We start from the raw sequence: 16,534 nt of genomic DNA on the forward strand, positions 1-16,534 counted from the left end.
AGGAGAAGTAAAAGAGAAAATATTTACTCCAGTTGATTATGTTATTCTGCAAGAGGATGGAAGGTGTATTTGTGTAGGAAAAAGATCTACCTGAGAAAATGAAAGCATAAAACAGTAATTCAAAAGAAAATAAGATTTCCTCCATCTGCATCTGTTTAATGTTAAAATTAGAGACATATCAAGGAAGGCAGAAAGGAAAAGTCCATTGATTTATGAAATTACCTCTTCAGCAAGGCTGGGATATCTTTTCTTCAGAAACAAACACCGATACTCTTACACTTTGATTCTGTATGGATCGCTTTCAGAGCGAGACTCTCCAAAATAAAATAAAAAACCCACTATAAACTGTTTATAGGCAAACTTACAAAGCACTTTATTTGATGATTTCTATCATGCACCCACTGAAGGTAAGAACTCAGACACTAGCCTTTATAAAAATATGAAGTGTACTTTGAACAGAATGATTTCCTAATCTCATCACCTTATTCTCAGGAATTTCCATTTTTATCCATATCTGAGCCCCACTTGACTAATGGCAAAATATAAACATTGCGGAAACATACAAAAATGATTTGAATATGCACTATTGTGGGGTACCTGCCTCAGCAAGGGCATTGCACTCAATGATCTCCTGAGGTCCCTTCCAACTCCTGCAATTATGTGATTCTGGTGTACTCTTTTCTTTCACTCTAATATAATAATTCAAGCATTATGTATATATATATATATATATATATAAAATATCTAAATTGCTGAATCCATAAACGAAGAGTATATCCTGTCTTTTTAAAAGCTACTATGGCCAATTCTCATCTTTTAGAAGCCATTTGGAAACAGCTGTTTGTGTATATCAATTAAATTGATCGAAAAACTGTGTGACAGGTCCAGAAGCTATCTTCAGGAAGACAGTCTTGACACAGAGAACAATTAAGAACCAGGTTGGAAATGGTCCCTGCATCTGCCATAGCCAAATGGTGAAAGATCAGCCTTTAATGCCTCCTGATCTCACTAAAAAGAGAAGTGTGCTGGGAGGGATGGCTGGTAGTTGTCCAAAGAGAACACTCACTTCTGCATTACTTCAGAGAAGGCCATAATAGCACATTTTGGCTCTGTTTCCTGCAAGGTCAAGTTTATTCCACATCAGTTCAGCGACAGCAGTGGTTATTAGGCATATGCATGCTACAGTTGAGATATAAAAATACCCTGTAGGAGTTTGATTTACTCTAATAGGAATAATAATAACATGAAAATTTATGTTTTAATTACTGTTTGGCCCTAAGATTTTGCTTGTTCTGAAAAATGAGCTACAAGCAGTTAATCTTTTGACACCATCATTAGTAGTCCTTAGAAATCTAATTTATTTATTTATTTATTTTTAAAGCACTAATGAGATGATAGACAGGACAGAGTACTGTTTACCCAACAAGGTAGTGCTGGACGTCTGGGCTGAAAGGGCATGGCACTGGCTGTCATAACCAACAACAGATAAAAAGCAAGTGTGAGGAAAGCATGCTGGGACTCCCTCAACTTCCAGCTCTGTTGTTAACTGTTACATACAGTTCCTCAGCTGTATTGAGGCAGTCATTCATTGCATTCATTACATTTTGTGAGGTGGTCACCATCAGATACTTAGCCTTACTCAGGTCAGGAGGAGCACTCAACACCTTGCAGAAGTTATCTGACCCTGCATTAAAAATATTGTTCAGCTCTTTGGTGTTAGCTGGAAGCCATAGCATGAAAACCAAGACAAGGACTAATGGGGATGATAAGGTGATAAAACAGCTCCTTCAAAGGCTTCAGTTTTGCCACCTTACTCATAATCACAATTGCAGCTCTGAGCACTTTAAAGCAGTCAATGAAATGCAGCCAGGCAGAGCAAATACCCATTGCCTAGATCAACAGTGAGCTGCTCCAGTCATCTGGCAGCATAACTCTGATCCCACAAAGCCTAATACTCTGGGGATCGCTCAATTTTATTTTATTTTATTTTATTTTATTTTATTTTATTTTATTTTATTTTATTTTATTTTATTTTATTTTAAAGATTATCTGGAATTTTTAAAAGCTGAGTTAGTTCAAGGTGATGTCACTGCCATATGAGTGGGAGAGGGGTCATATGCCCAGCCCAGCTGTGGAGGAGACAAGCAGAGCTGGCAGGCAGCCACACAGGCACCAGGCTGCTTGCTTTTCCAGGCCAACTTGGAATTGACTGTCAGAGCTCTTGTAAACATCGAAATCCAGGTCAATTAATGTTATGTATGACAACAGATCATAACATCTGCCCAGAGCTGTAACTGATATGCACAGCTTTCCCTAGGAATATTTGCCTCACAGTTTCCTGCTCTGTCTCCTCATAGTTTCAGCCCAGTCCATGGTCCCAGGACCTCCTTGCACAAATTGGAGAGCACAGTAGCAGATCCTGCAGCTTATTTAAATCTTCACAATAAATAATTCTTTAGGAGATGGGGTCTTAAAAGTCAGGACTTACCCTCATTAACAGATGACCAAACTATTTCACTGATTTCAGTGAAGAAAATCACTGTTTTTCCATCAGACCTTACATGTAAACTTACTGATTTTGTGTTAATGCTCATAGAAAGATAAAAAAGACCGCTTAATAGCAGAAGCTGTTTTAAATTTACATAGATAAATGTCTTATGCATACATACATATATGTATATACATATATTATATATATATATGTATATGTCACCAACCAAACTGTGGTGATCTTTCTCTTCTAAATACATATTATTCTGCTGCTGGAAAAATAATTTTCATCTTACATTTCCCTGAATATCTGAATCAGAATCTCCTGCAGTTCTCTACTTCCACGTACTTTGTGCACATCACAGCAATAACATTTCCTGATCTAATCTGTTTTCCAGCCTGCTTGCTTTCAGACAATTAGCTACACGAGTCTTCTCCATAACAAATCAATTGTTGATAGCTTTGGCTCAGATGTATGTAAGCTTGAGCATGATGACACGCCTCTCAAAAGAAATCACAAAAAATGCAAGTGAATATTACAGTAAGTCTCACAAGAATAAATTACAGTCACCATGTCATGCAGTCCTTTGACTGATTTTGTTCATCCTTTTCCACTTCAGTACGTTCCCCAAAGCCCTAATGAGACAGACACACTCCAATTATTCTTTAGCAAGCTGTAATTCTTTGTAAACTCCTTTGAAGTTAGTGACATTTAATGTGAGAAAGACTGGCAAAGTCCAGCCCAGTCCCAAGGTAAACAAGCTTTAAACAGAAAATGGAAATAGCAATTATAACAGTATATTTGTTACAATAATGTAACACTTCACATAACCAACACTGCATGACCAACCCAGGATAATCTTTTGGGTTCATAAATGTTGGCAATGATGCATCTGGGCAAGGAGGGAAGCAGTTCATATAAGGCAGGGCCAAGTCTAGAGAAAAACTACACTTTCTGAATTCACTGTGAGAAAATTAGTCTGTAATATTCAGAAATTTGTAAAAAGAGTGCATTTCCTCCTTCAGACAAATAAATAAATAGGGAAGCAAATATTGTGAGATATCTGAAAAGCTGTGCAATGAAAAGATAAAATGAAAGTTTACACTCACATTATGAAACTATCTCTAAGCAGCAGTGACCCCTAACATGAAGCAGGAGCCCTGGTGACAGTGGCAGGCTTGTTCACCATATGTGACACCATACAGTGAGCAGTGCAGGGTAGGACAACTGATAACAAGCAATCAGGTTATCACAGCTTTATGAGTTACTGCTGATTAGCTTGAATCCTAATGACTGGCAACTTTAATTGTTCTACTAATACAAATGCAAAGGTAGCAGGTTAACTTTTACCATTTATTTTCATGCCAGTATTTAAAAAACAATATAACCAGTTTTTGTGAGCAATCCCTTGATTAAGTTGTGAGTAAAATGAATACAACATCCCCTCCCCTTAAAGGTTTCACACAGTGATAGGCAAATATCTAATCCAGGTGATGGCCATAAACATTTACCCAGTACTGCTAGACATCCTGAGAGCAAGTCTGAACTTTTTGTTCAAACCAATCCTGGAAAACACATTTCTTCCATGATTTTAAAGTGAAGATTTAGTAAGCCTCTAAGAGGAACTTGAGGAAAGCTACACACTTTCCTCCATAGCCACCTGAGTTTGCTCACATGCTCCCTGCAGAGAAGTGGGATGCTCAGAACAACTGCATGCTTTGCGTGGGGCCAGCCTCTGCTCTGAGACTGTATGCACTGTAAGCAGCACTAAATGCGCATGAGAGATGGCTGTGTGTGTCCCGGAAATTAAAAGGCAAGCCTAGGATTGCACTGAAAATATGTCAAGGCCATTCTGTTGGCTTTTCTCAAGAAAGATATAATTTGTACTCACAAACAGAGGAGTAGAAGCTCAAGAACTGACAACAGATGCTTTTTTTAAAACATTTTCTCTCTTTATTTATTTTTCCTGATGGTTGCTACAAGCAAAGGAGGTATTCAGAAATGTAACGGCACAATACAAATACAGGCAGCAAACTAAGTTGATGGCATGAAAGGTGTATCTGAGAACACAGAGTTGACAGAATCAGAGTCGGATTTTGTTCGAGTAGTTTTTAAGATACTTTCAGCAATGACATTGTCATTAGGAAACAGTTTTACTTTCCCATTCTGACTGTGTTTTGGTTCATGTACGGGTTCCAGGAAAACCACTCGTTTGCCAGTGCTGGCCTTCTTCTCATCAGCAGGCAGATCTTGTGGTGGTGTGGAGTTCAGTATGGAAGTGTGGGCACTGCTTTGGTTCAGCTTCCTCTTCTTCCTCTTTGTCTTGCATTGACATGGGCAGGGGGTCAGGTAGAGATAAAGCAGTACTAAAACAATACTGGCGACACAGGCAGCAAGGGTGGTAAAAGCTGTATTAAATGCTTCATGAGCATGAGGCCTGTTAACTGTGAAATTGCTGACGTTTATTCTAACTTCTATGGTTTCATTTAATAGTCTTTTCTTATTTATTGCGGTGCAAGAGTACAGCCCAGAGTCCTCTAGCTGGGCATCTGTTATCTCCAGGCTCCCATTATGAAACACCCTAAATTTATCAGTCTCCATGTCTGGCTCCAGCAATTTATTCTCTGGACTAACCCAAATGAAGTGTGTGCCTGCATCACTGATTCTGCTGTCACAGTGAACGATCAGCCTGTCACCCACCTGGGCATCATGAATAAACCCAAAAGCCTGAAAAGAGCTGTTGATGGTACTTTCAGAGCAGTTCAGAAAGTTGTCCTGCAGTAAAGGCTGTTTGTTATAACCTCTTAGATCAGATCGCAATAAACAGTTGTACTCACTTTTGAAGTCCACCACATTGCTGAAGTGCCTTTGATACCAGAAGATGAGCATAGAGTACAGTGTGCAGTCACAATAAAATGGGTTGCCGTGAAGATAAACTCCACTAAGATGCTTGGCTGGCACTGAACTCAGGCGCTGAATAGGCATCATCTGGATGTGATTATAGGAAATGTCCAGCAATATGAGTTCTGTCAGCTTGTGCTTTCCAACAAACAAGTCCAGTGGGAAATGCAAGAGCAGGTTATAGCTCAAATAGAGTTTCTGTAATTTGTACAGTCCTCCAAAGGCTGAAGATTCTATATGTGTTATCTGATTGTTGTAAAGAAGAAGAACTTCCAGGGCCCCCAGCTCCTGAAATACAGGGCTGCTCAGCGTCTTCAGGCTGTTGGACGACAAGTCTAGGTACTTCAGGTTTGGGGTTGTGGAGAAGCTTCCAGTGATAATGCTGCTAATGCTGTTATGATTGATTATTAAAGTGTTCAGCTTCTCAAACAGTACGGGGACCCATTCAGGCTCTAAGAATCCAATTCTGTTATAACTCAGATCCAGCCTTTTCATACTTCTATAGAGATTTCCTGGCACCCGAGAGAGGTTCTTATTGGTGCAGCTTATGATATCGCTGGCACAGATGCAGGCTGTTGGACAAATCCCTGGGGCACTGCCACTGACACTCATTGCAAAGACCAAGAGACATACCAGTGCCCTGCAGTTCACCTTACAGGCTCCAAGTCGAGTAGGAAGTATCCAGCAGTCTGAAGACATTGTCGCTGTCTCTTAGCTGGCTCCCAGTGCTCCTTACCACAGATTGTACGTGCTTTTAGCTGTGCACTAATCACTGTCAAAAGAATACAGAGGTACAGAACGTTAACTTTTAAGGTTCATACCCTGCCTAATTTCTTATGCATGTCTTCTGGGTAAAAATAGGAAATTAATTCTTATAGTGTCATATGCTTAGTTACAAAATCTAGTTGTAAGCTTAGTGTTGTTTTTTTGTAAACATGAAATTCAGCATTTATTTGTAAATATTCATATTACAGACAAGTTTTTTTCTTTTTCTTTCATACAATGCAACTGTTCTTCATTCTTGAACAAAGGAATGCACCTTCCGACAATTTAAGATTAGGAACGTTCATCTGTGTTACATGACTGAGCAATGGTATCTTGTAGGTATTTCCAAATCAACCCAGACAGAAAACTTTGGATTCAGAGTAAAAACCAGCCAATCAACCACAACAAGAAGAAAATTTTTATAAAAAAAATATTTTCTTGTCTTGCAGGGTATAGTTGCAGCAAATGTTTCTACCCAATCAGAGAATGCCATTTTGAATACTCAGCTTTGAATGTCTTAAAAACCCCATAAACTCCTAGTTCAGTAACACACAGTACAGATAGCGACAGCCTATTTATAAAGTTATTCAAGATATCCACATTGGATTTATGTGGCAAGGCTTTGGTAGAACTGGGCAGCAGTGATGGCCTCTGTGAGCACTGCTGGGAGAGCTACAGCCCCTGGGAATCCTGCACAGGATCAGTTCAGGTAGGATGACATCTGTGGGAGGACCCACATGGAGCAGGGGCGAGTGACCATGGAGAAGAGATAAAGATGAAGCATCATGGGCTGACAGCAGCCCCCATTCTCTGTTCCCCTGTACTGAGGGAGGAAGTAGAAGAGTAAGGATGGGGATGGAAGATATTTTCAGTTGGTTTTTAGTACTCACTGCTCTAGTCTGTTAGCAACAGGCAATTAATTATATTAATCTCCCTGCACTGAGTCAGCTGTATCCATGAGGGCAAATGAGGAGTGATCTCCCTTATCTGAACCCTCGATCTCTTTTCCATTGTATATTGTCCCCGTCTTCCTGTGAGGAGGAGAAAGAACAGTGTGGTAGAAATTAGCTTCCATCATGGTGAAACCACCACCACATCCAATGGGAATGTTTCACATTCTGTTGCTTTCACATTAGCCAAAATAACTGCAGAGGAGAAAAATTTTCCATGCCTGTTGCCCACCTCAAGCAGAAGTTTGGGGAACTTTCAGTTAGGATGAGTCAGCCATTTCACAAAACTCATTAAAGGGAAAAAATATTTTGCTCATATTTAAGTAATAAGAACAAAATCTACCATGCTCTTTTTTTTGAGAATATTTTAGTGTCACTACAACTTGAAGTAGGGACTCAAAATTTGACAGGGTAGTGGTTCTGTGCCAAGGTATATGTTATTGTGCCATCTCCTAGGAAAATGTACACATAATTAGCAGGGCAATTAACATTTCTGTTCACTCTTGCTCTCCCTGGATACCTGTTCAGAGTTTACCACTAAATTCCCAGATGAATCAATATGCATTGATTATCCCCACCCTTTCATGGATCAAATATGGTATTCAGCTCCCACATACTGAACTTGTTCTCATTTCTCTCACCCACCCATTGGTACAGTATCTGAGGAGGACAACCCCACCAACATCTGCTCTGGTGCTGCTGACTGTGGCTGTGTCCCAGAGCTGGGAGATGGGAGGCTGCCTGTGGGCAGCAGGGAGAAACAAATGGAAATCAAGCAGAGAGAAGCAGAATAAAAGAAGTTGTATTCTGTTGATGAGGGGAGGTGGGTGAAGAAAGGATAGAAATGTTTAAACCAAGATCTAAAGTGTAGAGGACTCATTTAGAGATTCAGCCTAAGAAGGAGTTAAGGGGAAACAGAAGAAATGCAAAGGGGAAAAAGGGCAAAATCAGGAAAGGAGGATTCTGACAGTGGAGCATCATTATTGTAACTAATGAAGCAATTGAAGAAGAGGTAGTTCAGAAGCCATGAGCATGCATTAGTCCTGTAAAAGATGAGACAAGAAGAGCAGATAGGGAAGGGATAAAGGACATGAATAAGAGAGGCAAGTGTTTCAAGAGTTAAATCTTTGAACATACTGCTCCAGAGAATTTGCATTTACTACCCGTGAACCTAAGGTTGTCTATGCAGTCAATTTATGTGAAATACACTAATTTCTACTCACCTTTCAGTTCCTTATTCCCCTCATCTCTAATCCTCTGCCAAGCTGGCAGGTGCTGTCTTCTGCCAACAAGACATCCACTCATAAGCCAAACTGTAGAAGATGTGCTATGAATCTAGAGAGCTGAACCTTCTAATGACTCATTAAAAGAAGAAATATGAAGGCAGCAGAAGGGGAGAATTCACCCTTCGTGAAAATTTATATGTATACAATGGGTTCAAATGCTCACATTCCCAAAAACGATATTAAGAGAATGACAGGACTTCCAAGTCAAGTATTCAAAAATTAAAGTGTCACAATAAAGATTTTCTGTGACAATTTAGACTTTTATTCCAGTTCTTAGTTACATGATCACTCACATTCATTTTGCCCGTAAAAAATTTCCTCACACTGTGTACGGGATTTGAAGAACATGGAAAATGACTAAGTAAATGCCTGTACATGACAACTGGAACGTATCTTAGTCTCTGCCACAGAATTCCTGTGATGTCAGGCATACTATGTGAAGTGATGACTGTTAGAAAATCTTGAATACATTATTGTCACCAGCTTGAGACTCAAAAAAATAATGAACTTATACATATTAAACTTAGGAAAGACTGGTATGAAGAAATGTAGAGATGAGACTCAAAGTGTTACAACTCGACCTAGCACTTTTGACTATAGGTCCTACTGGAGTATCTAAATGGTTGTCAGTGAAAAGTTAGGAACCATGAGAAACTATTTTTAATGAGTCCTAAGCATCTAGCTTAAATGTTTTTTTCTAGCTAGCCTGTCTTTTAGGGGAAAAAAAGACAACTAATAGATAAATTCTTCTAGAGGGGGTGATCTATGAAAACATTAGGGAAATGACTATCAGGAACTAATTCTGTACTCCTGTGTGCATTTTTATTGCATGCAATACATAAGGCACAATGGGAACACTGAAAAAAAGATGTTAAAAACTGCTCATTCAGTTAGTACATTGCTTGAAACAAGGTATCTGAAAACTATATATCATTAAACTAGATGAATAAAGACTAAATTATAATGGATTCATAAAATGGAAGACTGTAAGACTGTTGGCTTTCCTTCTAATATTTGAATAGCAACTGCAGCCTAATTTTTCATGGAACTGCACTTGCAGAATGATGAATGGCACTTTCAAAATCAGCTCATACGCTGCATGTGACTGGAATCCTGGCAATACTCCAAATGGAGCATACAGGTCAATGCTCAGTTTGGGAAGACTTACCATACTTAATACACCAAATAGCCTTGAGTATCTTTTTTTCCTGTCCATACTTACTACTCACTCAGCAGAAACTCTGAGCTAGTTTGCAATCATACCTCAAGGGCAGATTTGGGGCAGGTGTAAATCAGCATAGTATCTTAGAGTTCTAAGCAACAGAACCAGTCTGCAAGGGCTGAAAACTTGTTTGCCCATTTCCATAGCTCAATAAAGTTGCCAAATGAGGACTGTTTCAGTTGACAGCTTGCTTGGCAAGACATAACCAAATTATGAATACCATACACATACATACCAAGCCCAATTTGGCCAATAACTTAGCCAAACCAAGTTATTTTGAGTACCCTGCCAAGCCCAATTCACACTGCAGTGCCTTCATCCTCAGTAGGGTCTTTGACCGTAGGGAAAGCAGAACTGCTGAGGTGTAACTTGCTCCGTCCTTTTGGAGCACTCGTATTCTCCCCAGCTTCTATGCAAATTGCTCAGACTGGTGGCAAAGCTAAGCATGCTAAACATAAATATTGATAGTCCACGTCACAATTCGAATCCATTTAAAGTGGTTGCATAAACAATGTGATGGTTGGTAACATGCAGGTTATAAGCGGTGAGGAAGAATAAGGCCTACAATTAGCCCTATATTAAAAAGTTTCATTTTATTTTACCCCAGTAACATTATTTCAGGACTTATAAAAGTACTATTTCACAAATTTCAATATTACATATTTTCTCAGTTTTCCTATTTTCTATTGAATACTAGCAGCTAACTTGTGCCAGCAGACTCCAGCTAAATACTTCATCTTATTTCCAAATGAGATGGGTAACATTTTTGAGTGAAGGACGTGGCTGAGGGGTTTTGTACTTGAATTCTTTTCAAAGAAATTATTTCTTTGCAATGTTTAAGTGTGATATTTTAAGTTCACTGCCAAAAAAAACACAGTATTTCCTGAGATGAATCATCTATGCAGCAATGGTGCATGTTTCTTAACTGTTTGAGAAGAAATGCAAGACATTCTCATTTCATAGGGAATATACTCTGTTGCCAGTAACAGCTCAGTTTACTATAACAGATCAGCTCCTAGAGGATTTGGCTGGACACTGTGCATTTCCTCACTATCAGTTATCTTTACAAAATCAACTAAAGCTCTAAATAGTAATTCCCACTTTCTCTGGGTTATCTCTGCCATTAATGCTAATCTCTGCATCAGCATTTTCTTTTCCTGTAATTACCTCCAGGCTCATGGCTTTTTCTTCCAAATAAGTTTATATACCAAGGTACATCTCCCAGTTCAAGACTGCTAAAACCAACCAACTTAAAAAAAAAAAAAAATACCAAAAAAATCCACAAAAAATAAAAAAACACAAAAAAACCCACAAAAAACAAAACACACAACACCTTGAACAAGCAAAAAAGTCTCTTCAGTAGCGAAAGGGACTGAAGATCACAAGCTACTTGAATGCTTTTGTAAACACTACTACCAGTCTTTTCAATGTTAAAGTGTCTTGATCTGCATGTTACAGTAGGAATAACATCTTCCTGTACATTGGTGATGCAAATAGTATTGTGCCTGGCTGACACTTTCTGCACGGTGAAAATGCAAATAAACATCTTGCCAAGTACTGTTGAGTTACAGATTTGAGAGCTCAAACCCTAGGATAATATTAAAGACTTCAGTCTACCCTCCAAAAAGTCCACACCATTTCAACATCTCCTAGCTGTTCTTTTTGTGTCACATCCAGTTCCCAGTCCTACCTCCTCTCTATGCTCACCTTGCCAGCCCACAAACCACTCACTCACCTCTGCACTTCCCACCTGCTTGAAGGCCCACACAGCTGTTCCCCCCCTTTCTCCTCTCTAGGTTTCAGATTGATGAAAGCTGTATTAGTTAAACACAGTAACAGATGAAATGAAGCAGAGATGGCTCAGATGCTAAAGCATTACCTCAGACCTTTTCCCCCCACCCCCCAACGGCATTTATCAAAACTTTTATCACAAATATATGAAAAAAACCAAGACTGTCAAAGTGAGGTTTTATTAATTTATAGTAACAATATTATGCAAGTACAATTATTAATACTTTTAATCCTAACTTTACGAATCCTGCTTCAGTACAAGATAGAAATATTAATAACTGCAAATAGACTAATGGCGTCTTACATAATTAACCTTTTAAAATGTTACACTTACAAGGAAGGTCTGCACAAACTTCCTCTCCTTGTGTGTGCCTGTGGTGGGGAAGCTATCACCTCTCTCAGCATCCAGGATGCTTTTAATGCTCCAGTGTGGGAAGGCACTCCCTGCATCAAAGCTGCCTCTGCAGCTGTGCTCAGCATTTCTGGCTGGGCAGAGCTGGATTATGCAGCCATCATAATCCATGAGGTTTAGTGACATGACGGATCTGAGAGCATAGGCTGCTGGCGAACTACATCTGGGTGATGTATTGAGATTCTGGACTAAATCCCGGAACTGGCTTAAACTGTGCTTGGTGCAAGACCCAACCGTGATGAAAAATGGCCTTATATCACCTTTGCAGCAAGCTGACCCTGAGGTCTGTCTGACAAATTGAGTGCTCTCTACGGCCAGCACCTGGCCAGATCTCAGCAGTACCAGAGAGATGGATTTGTCCTACTAACCTCACTTACATAAAGATATTGTCTCCCACTCATCTTTCACTAAGGACTGCATTTCTCTGAAGGCAGATTTCTATTTATTTTTATTTTTTGCACCCATGAAAACTCAGTTGGCTTAAAGAAAGCTGAGATGCAGATGAGCAACTGGGTGATGTACCACTGAAACTGAGTTGGGCTAATCAGCAACAATCTGTCTATGGCACTGCTGCCTGCATGAAGGAATCACTCTGCAGCTTGTATTCCTCCTAAAAGAGCACGAGAGAAATACTCTCAGCAAAACAACAACGCCTCTTTTTTGCCATGCTACTCTGTAAACTAAGATACTGCCTAGCTCCAACATTGCAAATTACTTCAGTTGCTAAGGAGATGATCAAATAATTAAGAAAAAGGCAGTGACAAACAGTGGTGCCTCAGTTACAGCATCCACAACCAGTCTCCAAGCAATGCCAGATCTTATGAAAGTTTAGATGCCCAGCGTAGGATCCTCACCGCCTCCAAGAGCTTCTCTGGCAGGTTGCGCTCCCGAGAAGCCTCTCTCCGCGTTGTGGGGGCTCCCAGCAGTGTCCCAAAGGGCAATGCCGTCCGCAACCCTCAGCCGGAGGGCAAAGTTTCTGCGGTCCCGGGACCCCCTCTCCCAGCTCCGCACCGTCACTCTACTCCCGCTTCCCCCGGGCAATCAGCACAGCTCCCCGGCGGAGCAGCGGTACGAGCTGGGAGAGGCCGCATCTCGACCGCCGCTGCCGTCGGAGAACCCAAGTGCAGACTCCGCTCCATCCCCGCTCCCCGCGCCTGCCCTCCGCCAAGCCGGGGCCGGGGCAGTTTTACCTGGAGTGCCCTGCGGCCGCTTCATAGCCGAGGAGCGCGGGGCCGGCCCCGCCGCCGCCGCCAGCCCCGCATGTTTCGCGCTGCGCCTCTCGCCCTCCGCCGCCGTGCCGGCTGGGGGAAGTTCGAAGCCTCCGAGCGCACCAGCGGTAACGTTGCGCTGCGCTCCGCTACCCCAGGCAGAGCCGGCCGCCGCCCGGGGCTGTCACGCAGCCGAGGGAATGATGAGGAGCGAAAGCAGCAGACTATCAGCCACAACACAGCGGTGTTGCAGGGGCTTTTATCCCCTACCGGTCCCACCGCATCCCCGCCGCGCCACTTCCGCGGCAGCGGGACGGAGCCGTCGGTGTCCCGGGGAGGGGCGCGCCACCGCCCCGCTCCGCCTCCCGCCCCCTGCGCGGCCGCGCCCGCTCCTCTCCGCTCCTCTCCGCTCCTTACCGCTTCTCACCGCTCCTCTCCGCTCTTCACCGTGGTTGCCCGAGCGGCGGTCTCCGACAACTTTCCTCCGAGCGCGGGCAGAGCTTCCGCGGCCACATCTGGGCTCTCTCCGCCGCCGCCTCGCAGGGTTCGTGGGAGGGCGCAGCGGCGATCTCCCGGTCCCCGATAAATGCGTGGCAGCTCCCCTTGCGCGGAGGGAGGCGGAACCGCAGGGCAAAGAAATTCAAAAGGCATTGTGCGAGCTCTGGCAAACAATTCTCCAGTTAATTAAATGATCAGAATCGAGAGAGGCTCCGTAGTAGTGGAAAGAGCTTTGATGAGAATAAACGAGTCTACCAAATGATACAAGGAGATATCTAAAATTACTTGCCGCGGACGTGGCATGTCTGGAGCAGGGGATCTGAGGGAGAGTTGCTTCGAGCGGGGAAGAGCGACCGGGTCAGGAGGAGGCGAAGCTACAGCCCAAAGCCTCAGAGAACCCTTCCTTTCTTCCTGGGCGATCTTTAACCTTCTCCAGTGAAGTTTCACACTAATTTCCCCTATCATTTAGAGTACCATATGTCTAGAGACCGAAGCTGAGCAGGGACTACTTCAGTAAATGATAGAGGCTGTAGATTTGTTATCATTCAGGAATACAGTTCATAGGATAATTCTCAAGAAGCGGGTTTGTGTATAAAAGTTACTGTTAATTACTGTTTTTCTTCCAAGGGCACATAATCAAGTGGTTTTTGATGAGTGTTCATGGCTGCATATAATGTCCAAAGGATCCTTGCCATAAAATTAATGCCGCAAGCAAACTGGAATTCTTCAGTATGGTAAAAGGGATATGTTAAAAATGGGATTTAATATAGGGTGACATCTGATAAAACTGTGTGAGATGCTGCTATTGATTTCAAAGACTTCTAGATCACTGTCTTATCATCTTTTGTATTAATCATTCAGATTCTGTGTTTAATTCCTGCATTTCTCTGTGTTTGGATGATGGATCAGGAAAATAATGTTAACCTCCAGGTTACTGATTTGACACTGATCAGTTTCAGACACTCCAGAAGAATATTCATCTGCTTAAAGCATCTAGTTGTCTTCATTTAAAGGAAACCATTAAACCATTGTTGTCTCAGTTTATCAAAATAATAGGTGGCATTAAGTTGAATAAATAAGTCTACCAAATGATACAGACTGTTAGTACAGTCTGTGGAAGACAGTAATATTAAAGTTTTATTTCCTTCTCCTCCTATAAAAGCTGAAAATACTGAGCCTGAGTTCTTAGAGTTCTGCTTGTGAAATGGAGATGTAAAAGCACATGGAGCAGCCATCCATTTGTATTTACACAGCATCACTGAACTGCACATCATGCTGAGTTGGAAGGTACCTACAATGATCACCGAGTCCAACTCCTGGCTCCATGCAGGACCACTCTAAACTCAAACCCTATTATATCTGAGAGCTTTGTCCAATCACTTCTTGACCTCTGGTATCTTGGGGTCATGTTTTTGTACTCTTTTTAAAATAATCTGGTTTTAAAATACTACAGGTTTGAACTGCAGTTTGTTCAGACCTTGGTAGGTGCAAAGTGCTGGTAGATGCAGTGATGGCACTGACTTCTGCCAAGTTATATAGATTCCATCCATGACGTCTTGATGTAGTGATAATCACTGGGGAGGTAGGATGTGAACCAGAATGAACTATCTAATATTTAAGACAATAAGAACTATCTTTCCAATTTCACCTTTTCTTGTTAATGCTGCCTGGGATTTTCTTTTGTCTAGGAGAAGATGCTCAAGAAATCAGCAGGAGTGGTGATGATCCCTACATGATCTGCTCAGCTTCTAGACAGAGGCCATCTGCCAATAAGTAGATTTTGCACAGAAATCATGTTCTTGGGATGTATCAAACAGTCTGAAATGAGTTAAAATCTGCAGGGTTCTGTAAATCTGAAACAGCTGCTTGTGAGCCCAGCAACTCTTTGTTGCAGCTGAATGTTGACAAGTTTGCTCATGGCATGATGCAGTCAGATACATTGTGCAGCTTCTCAGCCTAAAGGTGCTTTTGACACTTGTTACATATTAAATTGCAAGAAAGACTGGTTTTAAAAATCGAACTGGATGGGAACAATCGGTAATTACCTTTCTTCTACCAAATAGCACTGGTGGGAAAACAGCACCTACTCAGAATCTTTGTTGATCGTGTGTGGGCACAAGCTGTGTGATGCTGACAGTCCATTAGTTAGGACATAAAGCCTTTCTCATGATAATCTGTACAAATGTAAGGTTTCTGGCATCACCAGTAGAGATTTCTGTTGCAGAGAATTGCTGATAGCTGCCTCTTTCTTCCAAAAGCATCAGGATCCTGACTCTGTTTTCCTGCCCCTGTACAACACTATCTATTAGAATGAAAGCTTTCCTGTGTTAGAATTGCTCTTGTTTTCATGTGCTATGCAATGCCAGGAGACTGATGGGCTTCAGAAGGGCTTTTAATAACAGAATTCCTCTCATGCTCTTGAAAGCCCCCACAAATACAGAAATGCCTGTATTATCTTTGAAAAAGCTTCTTTCAGTAAAACAGCAACTTTATTACAGCTGCATCATTAAACTAATCATTAAAGGACTTCCCCTCCCCCCCCCGCAAAGCAGGATCCTGATTCTACATAGCTTCAGGGAATTTACAGTCCCTTCATGAGCAAGTGACAAAAATGTTTTGCTAGAAACTAATTAGGAGCAGTCAATGGGCTGCTGAAAGAAGGGGAAACCCCCCACATCTCCTGTAACATGCTGCTTTTGGCTGAAGCATTGCTCTTATTGTAGTGCTCACACTGGAAGAAGGAGGTCCAGGCTTCAGTTTAAGGTTTACTTATATAAATTATAGCCATTAGTCTATGTGAAATAAAAAGGGTTAGACAGCTGTCTTCCTTTCTGTGATTCCTGCCTCAATCTTCAGTTAATGCCGTTCCAGTTTAGTCCAGCCTGATGGCCAGGAGACTTCGGTAGGCTGTGCAGCTGTGCAGCTGTGGGCTGTAATCCCATGTGCACAAGTTCTGAAGTGCTGCCAGCAGGCAGGGAAGCAAACTGCAGGACATAAGCATCCATTTGTG

General features: G+C 41.6%; 1 protein-coding gene across 4 annotated transcripts; it reads right to left on the bottom strand.

Moving 5' to 3' along the window:
• Positions 1 to 3,830: 3,830 nt before the first annotated feature.
• On the bottom strand, positions 3,831 to 13,881 carry AMIGO2 (adhesion molecule with Ig like domain 2). 4 transcript variants are annotated; one of them, XM_032443255.1, is made up of 2 exons: positions 13,454 to 13,881; positions 3,831 to 6,164 (listed from the first exon to the last, which is right to left on the bottom strand). In XM_032443255.1, the coding sequence occupies exon 2, from the start codon at positions 6,089 to 6,091 to the stop codon at positions 4,526 to 4,528; it is 1,566 nt and encodes a 521-aa protein (XP_032299146.1). In that variant the 5' UTR covers positions 6,092 to 6,164; positions 13,454 to 13,881; the 3' UTR covers positions 3,831 to 4,525. The 4 variants fall into 4 exon arrangements, with proteins under 4 accessions (XP_032299146.1, XP_015710577.1, XP_015710569.1 ...); XM_015855091.2 differs by having other exon boundaries at positions 13,444 to 13,881; XM_015855083.2 differs by lacking the exon at positions 13,454 to 13,881 and adding an exon at positions 13,009 to 13,353.
• Between the last annotated feature and the right edge of the window lie 2,653 nt (positions 13,882 to 16,534).

This window comes from Coturnix japonica, chromosome 1, assembly GCF_001577835.2.
Source record: "Coturnix japonica isolate 7356 chromosome 1, Coturnix japonica 2.1, whole genome shotgun sequence".
NCBI lineage: Eukaryota > Metazoa > Chordata > Aves > Galliformes > Phasianidae > Coturnix > Coturnix japonica.